This window comes from Elgaria multicarinata, chromosome 2, assembly GCF_023053635.1.
Source record: "Elgaria multicarinata webbii isolate HBS135686 ecotype San Diego chromosome 2, rElgMul1.1.pri, whole genome shotgun sequence".
In the NCBI taxonomy this organism is placed as follows: domain Eukaryota; kingdom Metazoa; phylum Chordata; class Lepidosauria; order Squamata; family Anguidae; genus Elgaria; species Elgaria multicarinata.
This window is the reverse complement of record NC_086172.1, coordinates 71511205-71525661: the sequence shown is the minus strand read 5'-3', so window position 1 is coordinate 71525661 and position 14457 is coordinate 71511205. Positions and strand designations below refer to the sequence as shown.

At 40.2% G+C, this 14457-nt stretch overlaps 1 protein-coding gene across 1 annotated transcript in view; it reads right to left on the bottom strand.

Annotated features, from left to right (window-relative positions):
• The window catches only part of CNTNAP5 (contactin associated protein family member 5), a 417358-nt gene that overhangs the window by 215868 nt on the left and 187033 nt on the right, over window positions 1–14457 (bottom strand). Inside the window, exon 6 of the mRNA XM_063116699.1 lies at window positions 3722–3906. Within this exon, the coding sequence (XP_062972769.1) occupies window positions 3722–3906 (185 nt within the window). The remainder of the gene's footprint in view (window positions 1–3721; window positions 3907–14457) is intronic.

The following is a 14457-nucleotide window of genomic DNA, read 5'->3' as shown; positions in this document are numbered from 1 at the left end:
GAGGGAGGGAAAATTGGGCCAGACCAAAGCAGGGCTGATTCATATTCCAAATCAAATAATAAAGAAGTTTGGCAATCTCATTAGAATGAACTAGGGTACCTGGAAGCATTCAGGGTACATATCAGGTACCATCTTAGAGGTATCTGAACCATCTTCAAAGTACCTCCACATCTAATGCATTTTAGTAGTATAACCTGGAGGTTACCAGAGAATGGACAACTGAGCACGGCCATTTCTGACCACACATGGTCACACTTGGCACACTAAACTAAATAGATTAAAGCTGGTCCGTGCTACAGAGGCAACTTTCACCACCAGTGACAAAGATGGGTAAGCAGCAGTCCCAAACTGCTCACCAATTCCTTTAGAGGGTGTGCAACCCTCACCCAGCACATGGTAAACACTCCCAACCTCGACAGACAAACCACCCACTATCAGCACTCCAGCATGCCTGGACTGAGTTTTAGTTTATTGGCCTTCATATAGGCCAGTAGTGCTCAAACATTGGTTCAGCTCTCCTACTGCCTCACCAGCATTTGATGAAAATGGAGAAATAGTGTTGGGCGTCAACCATAGAGGGATGTCACTTCACCCTCCAGATGGCCTCGCTGAATGGTTTCATGACATCTACACATTAAAAAACACGGGGGACAAGACTGAGCCCTGTGGGACTCTAGCAGCCAAGAATCAGTCCCCCAACACCACCTTCTGGAATTAGTCATCCAGGTGAGACCAACCTATCAAAAGAGATACCTATCAACTCCATAGCCTATCAAGAACATGTATGGTGCTTCTATATTGCTTGATAACATCTCTATGTGGTTTACATGCTAAACTATTAAATTTTGTATTAAACTACTCTATAAAGAATTATGAGTACAATAAAAATAAATAAATAAACAAACGACATAAATAAATAAAACAATAATAAAAAAAACCAATGGAAAAAAAATCAGATAGAGCAGCATCATGATATCAGCCAGAAAAGGTTTGACTAATCACCTGTGAGATACTATGGTTGTTGGCCATTGAGGGGTCCAGGCAAATTAATAGTCTTACCCCATCCCCTGGTCTTTCTCCAAGGATAGGTCATTCATCAAGGCAACTACAACAGGTTTTGTGCCAAAACCTGAAACCTGACTAAAATTGATCTGAGAAGGCCACCATTGTTGGGAGGGAAAGCCACTAAAACTTTTTTTGTTTCAAGTACCTCTGAACTGTGACAGTATGTATATTCATGCATAGTTTTAAGATTCACATTATTGGCAGGAGAAATTGTATTTAAAGTCCAATTCTTTTTTCTGGAGCTCATTATTAATACTTTTTTTTTTTTTTTGCTTCAGACACTTTTCTGCCTCTGCTCTTTCTTATTTTGTTCTTTAAAGTCTCCAGCTCTGGGATTTAAATCTGGATTTCAAAAAATCAGGGCAATCAATATCAATTATACTGCAGCATTATTGGAGAAACAGTTTCCCAGTGATCAGTAATATTTTTAATTACCCAACTAATTGTTTTATTTTCCTTAGCTAGGTCTTAAATCCCTTAAGTGTACTAAGATAAACTTTCATTAGACTACAGTAGTGCTCAGGTGAAGCAATGGAGACATTAAAACGGAAGAACAAATCTGGGTAGTGTCTGGACTGGTGGAGAGGATCATTAGGCATAAATTGGCTTAAAGCAATCATAGGATGAAACTGATTTATATTCATCTTGGATCTTAAATCATAGAAGTTCATGGGAGGGATTATACGAGGTAAATTAGGAATAGGGAAATCAGTCTATTTCTGGTCCACATCATTTTCACATATGTTCACCAATAAATCTCCCCCCAAATCCTTTTTCTGCATTAATCTTCATTAAAAAATAATAATCAGCATATGGATTTCTAAAAGTATTCTTTCTCAGAATATACGTTTCTAAACATACGCATTTTGAGTAAATTTTTGCGCTGAGCTGAGCAAGGTGGCTGTATCATCATGTGCTTTCAGAGCACGCCCATGGACACATCTTTGCTATCCCTTCTCCCCCATGTTTGTGTGACCTCTTTAATAGCTTCTTTGTATGTTTCATTTTAGGAGGGGGAAAGTTCTACCTTCATGGCAGAAAACATGATTATTTTTTTAATACTGATGCTTTGCTATGCTGGTGTACAATAAGATATTATAGATAAATCCTGAATAGTTATTTTATTAGCGGCAACAAACTCAATTGAAACTATGCTCAAATCAATCCCTCACCTGAACACAACTTCTAAGATGAACATAACATATGCCAATGTTTCGCTGCTTTGCTAGTATGGAGAAGAAAGCCCAAGCCAATAACAAAATAATTGAAAAGAGCCCATTTCACTTAAACTCACGAAAATGAGAACACAGTTGAGACTTTGGCTATGGGGCAGTATACAAATGCAAATAATAATAATAATAATAATAATAATAATAATAATAATATAGAAAAGGGGGAATAGGAGAACCCATTATTCTAGCTTTCTGAAAGGTTGTGTAACAAGGAAAGCTAATCACACACAGTAGTAGCAACTCTAATGTTGACTTCAAGCCATGTTTAAATGAGGGCATTGTTACACTTCTAAGGCCGGATCTACACTACTGCTTTAAAGCGCTTTATAACAGTTTTGATAACTGTTGGGCCCCAGGACACACTCCATATACAGTTGTCAAAACTGTTATAAAGCACTTTAAAGCAGTAGTGTAGATACGGCCTAACAAATGTTTAAATGAGGGCATTGTTACCCTTCTAAACACTGCATCTGGTTTGGTTCATGGCTGTTCTTTATTACTGCCAAAAGTTATAAACAGATCTCTCCCCTTTTTGTTGCATGGGGAAGGTGTGAAGAAGGTGCTTTCTTCACATTTGGCTACAATGTATAGGGAAGAGCTGGAAAATAATAATCATAATACCATGTTGAGCCAAGCCCCTGTAATTTGCCCTTGCTGAGCCATCTGTTCCTAAATTAAGAGCGAACAGAGAAAGGATTTCAACAATGACTGACATCAGCATGTGGGTCAGTATCCAAACTTGGGATACAGAGCTGACTGCGCTTGCTTAACACTGCACTGACAAACGCTGGCAAAACCTATGCAGTGACAACGACACAACAGGAGTGGCAGCAGAATTATGAAGCTGCCAGGGAAGGGGTAGCAAAAGAGAAAAGCCAGCACTCTATGGTATTAAGTTGTACATGCAGTTGAACTTCATCAGACATAGAGGCTTGACAGACATGAGCAACCCAATGCAACTCAGGAAGGGTGATTCTGCAGCTCTAAGTAGTGTATTAAAGATACTAGACTAGGTAAGACACCAGTCTTTCTACTTGTACTACTTATTTTACTTAGAATATACTGTAGTACTTATACTACTTATACTAAACTTATTGTATACTTATACTGTAACATAGTGGTTAAATTCATTAATACTTTGTAACTTCTCTAGAGTATTGTGCATGCATGTGTGCCAAAAAGTTTTCATTTGCTGTCACCCACATAGTGGCTTCTGAACATGGGTGAAAGGGCTTTGAATAGTACCCATGTGACAGTGTAAATAATTATTTCATTAATGGATCCTGGCAGGAGGGATATTTGATAAAATGATATTACTGCTATTGCTCATAAAGCCGGTGTGGACCTTAATGGCTGATTCTGTGCAATATTTCTCCCAAGTTCCTATGATAGCATTCATGACACAAAAGGCCACACGCACACACCTCGTAATCAATGTTCAAGTCATCTGAGTCTCCCTTAGTCCGGAAATGCTGCATGTGCTTGTCCACTGTGAAGTTCACTTGCTTGTTGGATCGCTCAATGAGAACTGAATGCCAGTGCCGGTCATCTAGGAGGCTGCCCAAGGTGACGGAGGTGTGGCTGTTACTGAAACGGAGCTTGGCATCTCCTGCAAAGGCAGTCAAAAGGCATGGTTGTGACCCACAGATTCTTCGTCTGTAGCACTAACTGTCTCTACAATGGATAGTAGCAGGCCTGTAGCCAGGGGTGGGCTTGGGAGGGCTGCCCCCACCCCAAATTTTCTGTGCTCCCCCTAAATACTTTTGCAACCATTTTTTTTTAAAGTGCAGCTTACAATTTGTCTTTAAAAGGCATGCAAATCAGATGAATTGACCCCTACTTTTTGCCAGCCTCCTCAGAACTTTTAGTCTGGCTACAGGCCTGGTAAGTAGCTAATATTCCTCCCCAGGCTTGTTCCTTCCAGGTTTCACAAGGAATTATTTTCCTAGCCATAAATGAGTGATCACCTTGAATCTACTCTTCCAAGTGTTGTTACTCTCTCTCTCTCTTTTCCATCATCCAACAGAGGGGAATGAGTTGGGTGCTCCAGAGAAACAGCCAGGAGGCTGCCTCCTCAGCATTTGCTGCTTGAGGCAGTTGCCTCACTCCACCTAATGGTAAGGCCAGTCCTGGTGATTGACGAATGTGGCTGCCTTGCATCTACAATAAAACATAAGCCAGTCTGGATGATAGTACAAAAGAGGAATATTTTTTCTCTCTGTTATTTAAATGCAAACTAAAAAGGGAGCTATTTCATGGGCTCTTTGCACTACCAGTCTATACATTAGAAATCTTGTACCTGGTCAAGAAGATGATGGCACACCAAATGTGGAATGCTTTCCCCAGGGAGATATGGGGCTCATCTACACCAAGCAGGATATTCCACTGTGAAAGTGGTATATAAAAGGCAGGAGCCACACTACGGCTTTACAGCAGTATTGAAGTGCACTGACAACTGTTGCAGCCCATGACAAATCCCATATACTGCTTTCATACCATTTTCATAGTGTTATATCCTGCTTGGTGTAGATGTGTCCTTGGCCCCAACCATTGTCAGTGCACTTCAGTACCACTATAAAGCAGTAGTGTAGATCCTACAGTGCACTTCAATACTGCTGTAAAGCAGTACTGTGGCTCCTGCCTTTCACATACCACTTTCATATCGCTTTCATAGTGGAATATCTTGCTTGGTGTAGATGAAACCATGCTCGCCTGGCACCTATCTTTTTTAAAAAAGTGTCTTTCTCTTAATGCCAAGCTGAACTATGCAGAAGGACCCATCTGTGAAGACTAACATCAGAAATTGTTTCTTGCTATATTCATTGATAAGACAAGGGGCATAAGAGAAACAGGGAAGGTATGGGTGGCATGAAATTAATGTACTACTGCATGATTGCAACTTTCCCCCATATTCAGCACTCCTATTTCTAATGAGTATGGGGTACTGCTATTCCAAAGAGTTGTTAGAGGAAAACCTAAATGCAGAATAAATCTAAAAGATTTACTTCCAACTCTTAACTTGAATCTGCCACAATAGTCCTTACGATTGGGTATCTGCAACCAGTCCAGACATTTGGTTTCTGAATGGTACTGAAATATAATGTTTTTTACATATGTCATGGCAGTATTAGAAGAATTGTTGCATTGCCTGTTACCCAGTTCTAAAGAGCAGTTGAGTCTGTAACACTTAAGCTCGCCATCTGGATTAATTGAAAATCTGCAATGTATAAATGTATCAGATGTATTGCAACCAAGTGCAATACAGTCTAATTATTCCTGGCATTTCAAGCCTTTACACACTGTGGGTTTTATTTTAATTTTAATGAGAACATTGTTATCTAAGCAAATTCAGAGTGAAAAACAGAAGGAACAAGAATTGTAATATTTTTGGAATGTCATTGAGGAAATCTGAAAAGGAAATAAGATTTAAATATGATCCAGTTTCAACCTTCAATACAGTGGAAGAATAAATAACTCTGCAATTCACCAACTAAATATTTGTAGAGTTATTTATTTAGGATATTTGTATCCCCAACTTTGTTCTAAAATAGTGATTAAGTTGCCTTAAATAAATTAAAGTCCACACTACCTTGTGCAATAAATAAACACTACAAATAAACACTACAACCAAAAAAATAAGTAGCCAAAATCAGTAAAAACATTATAGCAGGAGTGAATCACACAAATTAAAAAAACATGGGTGAATGGAGTAGACATCAGGCTGCTCCACCCACCAGACTCTGGGAACCATTTTATTTCCCATGCTTAGGACATGCAAGTAGATTGGTATGAAAGAAGGACCCCTTCAGGTATCCCAGCCTTAAATCACGTAGGATTTTATAGGCCAACCCAGGAGTTTGAATTGTACTCAGAAACAAATAGGCCGCCAGTGTAGATCTTGAAAAACTGGCAAGGGATGATAAACATGGCAGGTCCCCATAAACTGGCCACTGCATCCTGAACCAGTTGAAGTTTCCAAACACTTCTAGAGGAATTCACATTTCACCAAAATCTGGAATGCAGTTCGATGTCAAAATCCATACTTTTTTTGATGTTTGTGTTGCAGTTTGCAAAAAAAGGGGGGAAAGGTATATGTTTGAAAAAGTGTGTGCAAAAAAGTGCACATTTGAAACAATCTGTTAAAAATGCACATATTTTGGTAAAATATACACAAAATTGCTGTATTCAATGGAAAAATAACTTGCAAAAATGTGTACATTTGAAAAAAAATGTGTACAAAAAAAATCATATGAGGTTTTGTGCAGGCTATTTTTAAAAAAATATTTATGTAATGCATTAACAGAAATGTAATTCTGCCGCACCTGGCATAGCCGGGGCGCAGGGAGACCAATTGCGGGGCAGGTGGAATAAAGTAGCGTAGCTGTCAGCAACTGGCTGGCAAATCACACCACCGAGGAGGGGAGGAGACTATGAGGCTAATTAAAGGCTCATGCTCCTTCCCTCCTCCTCTTGTTCGAAAGCAGCTCCCTCCCTTCCTCCCAGTAGGCAGTACGGGCTTGCTGGTTGCCCGTTCAAGGGGCCAAGTAGGAATTTTTTGCTCATAATCTGAATTGGTTATGAGTTTTTTCAGCTACTTCATACTGTAAGACAGTTGTGAAGTATTAAATAGGTTAATTCAAATAATTTGGTCACATTTATTGGCAGGTAGGTGGGCATCTGAGGTTAGATAAGGTCGGTGAGGATTTCATGTCACCAAATGGTAAGGGATAATGCCTGAGGCTCAGCTGCTCCAAGCCCTGAGTCCAGCTACTGAAATTAGGGTTACCTTTGAGGCCAACCTTTCTCACCCACTCAGAGTCTGGCGGCATGAGGAGGGTGACAACGGAAGGCCCACCACCCCAAAAGGAGGAGCCAGGGGGTGACGACGACAAAGATGCCACCCACCTGGCTCAGAGTGTCTCACCCTGATTACCAACGGCTTAATGCTGTGTCAATTGGATGCTCGCTTAGGTTTCCCTTTGCAGATCCATTCAAATAAATGTTGGCCCTTAAACCCAACATACTTGTGTCGCCTCTTTATTTACACACTACACCTTCCCACAATGGAATGAATGTAGCTTAAAACCTGAGTGAAATTGAGCTTGAGAGATTTGCCATCCCTTAACTTCTTTCCGATGCAGCCTCCCACATTTCAGTCCTCTAGCTTTGAAGTTGGATAACTGTGGCCAGTTAACTTCTTTCAAGAAGGAGGTGCAGGTGGCGAAACAACTGAAGTTGTTGAAAGGTAGTTCCTGCTGTAGGTACCACTTGCACATCCAGCAGCAAAACCGAATCTAGACGCCCCTGCCCCCCAACCTGTGAATCAGAGTTTTAACGGGGAGTACAACCTCATCTAGAACATGTCAAAAACTGAAAGCCATCTGGAGCAGGCTGATCTGAAGCACATGCCTAACAAGCAATAAGTTCAAAGTGTATAGACAAAGAAGGTTACGAATGGAAGGCTAGCGGGCACTGAAGAACTCTATAACACCTACTACCCCACAGTTAAACTATAGAATGCACTACCACTAGTGATCACAACCAATTTGATTGGCTTTAAAAGGGGAGTGGACAAATTCATGGACAACATCAATGGCTACTAGTCCTGATGACTCTATGCTACCTCCCGGATCAGAGGCTGTATGTGTATGTATAGCATTCTCTGGGTAACATGAGTGGAAGAACGCTGTTCCACTCATGTCCTATTTGTGGGTTTTCTGTTGACAGCTGTGTGAAAAGAATACTGGACAAGATGGACCTCAGTCTGATCCAGCATGATTCTTCTTATGTTGTTATTCTATCTGCCTCCTATATATTTTTTTCTGATCTGAGTCCAGCCCTTGTCTGCTGTCACAACCTGTGCTGCCTTTGTCCCAAGTCTTTCCCTTCACACAGGCACAAATAGACACATGTCCACACATCCTCCTGGCCCACCCCAACACAGACAAAATCACACACAGACACACCTTCCGTCTTCTCTCTCACACACACAACACACACAGTTGACACACACATGCCACATGCAAACACAGGGTTTTCCCTTCCACCCCGGCCCCCAATGAGAACTAAACAGAACACAAAAACGGGTCCATGTTTCACATGGAAATAACAAATTGAATAGTGCCATTAATGAGTAGGTCAATTTTTTAAAAAAAATTGTCCTGAAGCTCAATGTCATTCTAACACCATATATATATATATATATATATATATATATATATATACACATACACACACACACACACACACACACACACACACACACTGATTGTTTGCCAGATGATGTACTTGTATCTAAGAGAAATGCAGCAGGGAGCAAAAATAATTCATATATTAAATTCCCAAACAGAAGGCTGTGTGTGGTGGGACAACCAAGAGCTCGCTGGGAGGTGATGATGAAAACAACAATAATTTGCATAGTTCCTTTCCATGAAATCCTATGTATTGTTTACTTCGATGGATTTTAGAATAGCTTCCATGGAGTGATCAAAATGCTTTACTTAAGTGAGAAAAGTGATAGAGTTACAAAGCTGAAAAATGATCTGTGATGAGGAGGTACAGTGGAAATACAGAGGGTGCATATAGTTTGAATAAAACTTGCAAAATACTGTGTATGTGTTTTGTGATAAAACAAATGAAATGTTTCATTTTACATTTACTTGGTAGAGAATTTTGGGAGGCCATTTTCATTCATCCCTATTGTTACTGGTGAAACTGTACAGAGATACATCTACTGAGATGGAAAAGAGTTGGTGAAAGGCTATGTAATATTAATTCATGAGGCTATAGAGAACTTTGAAAAAGGCTGTAAGAGAATGAAGAACATAAAATAAGGAACTTCACAATACCCACTAAGATCAAAGTTGGGACGCTGAAATGTAGTAGCACAAGGATAGGGTGGGGGTGGGGGTGGAGGATAGAGGGGTTTTGTTTGTTTTTAATGGATTTACACGTTCTGCTCTTCTTGGAAATGAATGTGAAAATGGACACAATTTGCAGTCATAAACCCATACATGCCCAGGCTTGAGGTGCATTCCATGAAGGAAAACAACATGTTTGATAACATGCTCACATTTGAAAAACTCACTGTGTACTTTTCTAAAATGTGCATTAACATGTTTGGTCAATGGGGCATGCACCAATATCAATGTGTCCATTTGAAAAATGCACACAAAAATATGTATGCAGTTTGTTTTTGTTTGTTTTTTTAAACTGCATGGACCAGGCGTGGAATGGACTTGGAGCAGGAGAAAGGAGGAAATTCCCAGAAACATAATTGGATTGACTTCCAACACTTTCCCTACCACTGATTGGCTTTCCCCATAGGTCAACATCCCTTCATAGGATAAAATTTCCCCAATCCCTGCTTTCTGCACTGATCTGTGGGTAGGTCCCAGTGAATTTGTGGGATTTACATCTCAGTAGACATGCACAGTTTTGCACTGCATACGGCCTCTCTGTTTTTAAAATCAGTAGGTTAGCCTGAAAATTGTGCCTAAAAAGCAGACTCACTAATTCTGTCAAAGAGCTCAGTGTTTAATGTTCCATTTAGCAATTGATATTTTGCATTTGTAATACACTAATCTCCTTAGGTAAGAAATAATAGACATCATTTCTGATTTTTTTTTAAGTAACAAAGAAGGAGATTAGTTGAGGACAAAGCTGGTTAATGGATTTATGTAACAACAAGGAGAAAGCTCTGGAAAATTGTCACGTGCATTTTAAACAAACATAATTAATCAGAAAAGGAAAGACGAAAGAAGGGAAAGGGGAAAGAAAAAAGGTCTCATTTTAATGCTTTTAGCTCAGTCTCCTCAGATGAAAATAACATTTAGTTAAATTTAGCACATAACCACAGAATATTTCTAAGCACAGAATATGATGTCACTTCATTTAGCATAGAATTAGATGCTACTTCATTTCAACCTAGACGAAATCAGGTTGGGCAAAAACATGGATCTTTGACTAATTTCTGTTAGGCCACATAGTGCCAGATGAGTGTTGAGATTTTTGCAAAGGATGCTGGATGAAGTGGGAAATTGCTGATGTTTTTAAGATACAGTGCATACTCAGGATACTTACATGGTCTAGATATGCCTTTGCTGTTGCATGTGAACTCTTCTTTTATAAATTTAAGACACATATCAGAATTCCATGGGAATTCTAGTAAAATAAAAAGTGGGTAACAAGTTAGCCTGTAGAAGACTAGATTAGATGCAGGTGAAAAAAGAGAATTAAGGTGCAATCCTATGCATCTTTAGAGCACAAAAAACACACCTGCTGCCTAAACATGCATAGGATTGCATGTTTAATTATTCTTTCTTTTTGTTTAAGAGCTAAGGCTTCAATAATAAAAATGATAAAAGATTTGCACCCCAAATCTGCTCTCCACACAGCTCATATATTTTATAAACCAGTAGATATTACTAAACCTATCACAAGTCCAGTATTCTTTCTGTACAAGACAACTGACACCTTACACTTCTTGCCACTTGAGAAAGTGGTGGACAGGAAAGTTGGAAAGAAGTTTTCCTTGCAGCAAACCACCATGTTCCATTCCAATGTTGGCACCAACAGGGGGCCTTTTTTCAGGAGGCCTTATTACCTGGTAGTTTTATCATGGTTTTGGTCCAAGCCACGGGCATTTTGACATTGAGAGCTGAACACTGGAGGTTCTAGGAGTGTGCATTTACAAAAGCTCACACTATGGCAGAGCTGAACATTTGAACATTTGGCTCAAGTATGTACAGGACTCCAATGAGGGGTGAAACTCTCCCCCCTCTTTTGCATTTTGGGAATGGGGTGAAATTCTTGAGGGCAGGGATTGGAAATTTCACTGCTGCTCTCTTGGTTTCTTCTTCCTGCTGGCCAAAATCTTTAATTTTCTAAAATAAACCCAGAATGATGCTACATCATGATGCAACATCAATCCGAGCTGCCATTTTTAACCCAGAATGAATCTCAGAACAACGGTATATTGTGACAAAGCATCATTCTGGAGACATTATTAAGAGCTAAAGATGGCAACCAGCAACAGTGAGGAACCAGAAAGGAAGCCAGTTGTACCTCTCTCTCCACCCTTGAAGTCAACCCATCCCTCCAAATAGCTGAAATACACCCCACTTTCATTACTCATGAATGGGGCAGTATCATGGTGGTGGGAAAGTATTTTAGCTTAAACCTACTTCTATGGATATTGTAGAAGAATATGCACTATCAATTTTTTGGAGAACATGCCATATGGCAGAGGTGAAAAACTTGTCGCACTGCACTGATGGGAGTTGTAGGCCCCAGATTGCCCCCTTCTGTCATATGATGATATTGGGGGCAAATGGTAGTAAATATGAGAAGCACTCTGGTTATCCGTCAAGAGCACAATTATAGAATTAGCTAACGAGAAATCACACATGGAAAAACAGATACTAATTATCAAGCTTTGGGTTCCTTAGATGCCTGACATGCTTGGCTATTTGGTTTTAAAGGATGTTGTGTTTTGACAGGTTTTAAAGGATGTTGTGTTTTGAATTAAGTAGAACATGCTTGATAAAATGCTGTAGAACTGACCTGAATTCTTGCTAGAAATTGAAAGGAAGCTGAAATATCCCTTTGGGAGATCTGTGTTCCGTCCTATCTTCTATATTAATATTTTTGTGTAGTAGTTAATGTGTTGGACTAGGATTTAGGAGACCTGGGTTCTATTCCCCCCTCATCCATGAAGATCACTATGGCCATTCTATACCTGCCTTTTTTCCTGGGGTCATCCCTGTGCATCCAAATGACACAAAGGGGATCCTAGGAGCAGGCAGGGATGATCCCTCCATTTCCCTGGGATAATTCTTAGGTGTAGAAAGGACCTATGTGACTTTGGGTCTGTCACTCAGCCTCATCTACCTCACAGGGTTGTTGTGAGGATAAAATAGAGACAAGGGTTATGTACTCTACCTTGGGCTCCTTGAAGGAAAGGCAGAATATAAATGTCACATGTAACATAAAGTGATGATGATGATGATTTCTTAGATAGACTCTAAACTACATACAATTTTACATTGCATTTGAGAAGTGTTATCCCCTAGATTGTGGATGATGGATAGCTCAGCATAGTGTTCAGCTTGTAAAGAAGGTTTCTGCACTAGTTCTCTGTGTTAAGTTGTGAACTTAAGAACATGAGAAGAGCCATGCTGGATCAAATCATCAGCCCTATCTAGTCCAGCATTCTGTTCCCATGGTGGCCAACCAAATTTATTTATTTATTTTATTTATTACATTTCTATACCGCCCAATAGCCGGAGCTCTCTGGGTGGTTCACAAATGCCACTGGGAAGCCCAGAATCAGGACAGGAGTGCAATAGCCCTCTCCTGCTGTCATTCCCCAACAACTGGCATACTACCTCTTATTCTGGAGGTAATATATAGCTATCATGACTAGTAATCATTGATAGTTTAATTATCCGTGAATTTGTCTAATCTCCTTTTAAAGCCATCCAAATTGATGGCTATCACTAGATTTTGCAGTGGCAAATTCCATAGTTTAACTATTTGCTGTATGAAGAAGTACTCCTTTTTATCTGTCCTGAATCTCCCACCAATCATCTTTAGGGGATGACCTTGGATCCTAATATTACACGAGAGCGAGAAAAATGTCTCCACATCCACTTTCTCCATACCATGCATAATTCTGTTCACCTCTATCATGCTTTCCTTTACTTTGTTTCTCTCTCTAAGCTAAACAGTCTCAGATGTTGCAAACTTTCCTCACAGGGGCATTGCTTCAGCTACTTGATAATTTTGCTTGTCCATTTCTGCACCTTTTCCAGCTCTACAATATCTTTTGGGAGGTTTGTTGACCAGAACTGTACACTGTATTCCACGTGCAGTCACACTGTAGATAAAATTGTTGTTTATTCGTTCAGTCGCTTCCGACTCTTCGTGACTTCATGGACCAGCCCACGCCAGAGCTTTCTGTTGGCTGTTGCCACCCCCAGCTCCCCCAAGGTCAAGTCTGTCACCTCCAGAATATCATCCATCCATCTTGCCCTTGGTCGGCCCCTCTTCCTTTTGCCTTCCACTTTCCCTAGCATCAGCCTCTTCTCCAGGGTATCCTGTCTTCTCATTATGTGGCCAAAATACTTCAGTTTTGCCTTTAATACCATTCCCTCAAGTGAGCAATCTGGCTTTATTTCCTGGAGTATGGACTGGTTTGATCTTCTTGCAGTCCATGGCACTCTAAGAATTTTCCTCCAACACCTCAGTTCAAAAGCATCTATCTTCCTTCGCTCAGCCTTCCTTATGGTCCAGCTCTCGCAGCCATAGGTTACTACTGGGAATACCATTGCTTTAACTATGCGGACCTTTGTTGTCAGTGTGGTGTCTCTGCTCTTAACTATTTTATCAAGATTTGTCATTGCTCTCCTCCCAAGAAGTAAACGTCTTCTGATTTCCTGGCTGCTGTCAGCATCTGCAGTAATCTTTGTGCCCAGAAATACAAAGTCTGTCACTGCCTCCACGTTTTCTCCCTCTATTAGCCAGTTATCAATCAAGCTGGTTGCCATAATCTTGGTTTTTTTGAGGTTTAACTGCAACCCAGCTTTTGCACTTTCTTCTTTCACCTTCGTCATAAGGCTCCTCAGCTCCTCCTCGCTTTCAGCCATCAAAGTGGTGTCATCTGCATATCTGAGATTGTTAATGTTTCTTCTTGCAATTTTAACTCCAGCCTTGGATTCGTCAAGCCCAACACGTCGCATGATGTGTTCTGCATACAAGTTGAATAGGTAAGGTGAGAGTATACAACCCTGCCGTACTCCTTTCCCAATCTTAAACCAGTCCGTTGTTCCGTGGTCTGTTCTTACCGTTGCTACTTGTTCGTTATACAGATTCCTCAGGAGGCAAACAAGATGACTATTTAGCATTTATTTTTGATTCCACTTCTAATTATGTCCAACTTGGAAGTTGACTTTTTCATAGTAACCACTTACTGGGTCAGTATTTTCATCAAGCTGGAATAGCTTGATGAAATAGCTTCTCTGCTGTGGCACCCCGGCTGTGGAATGAGCTCCCTAAGGAGGTTCGCTTGGCACCTACATTATATTCTTTTAGACCCCCAGCTGAAGCCCTTTTTATTTTCTCAGTATTTTAACAGGCTATAAATTAATTTTAACTTGGT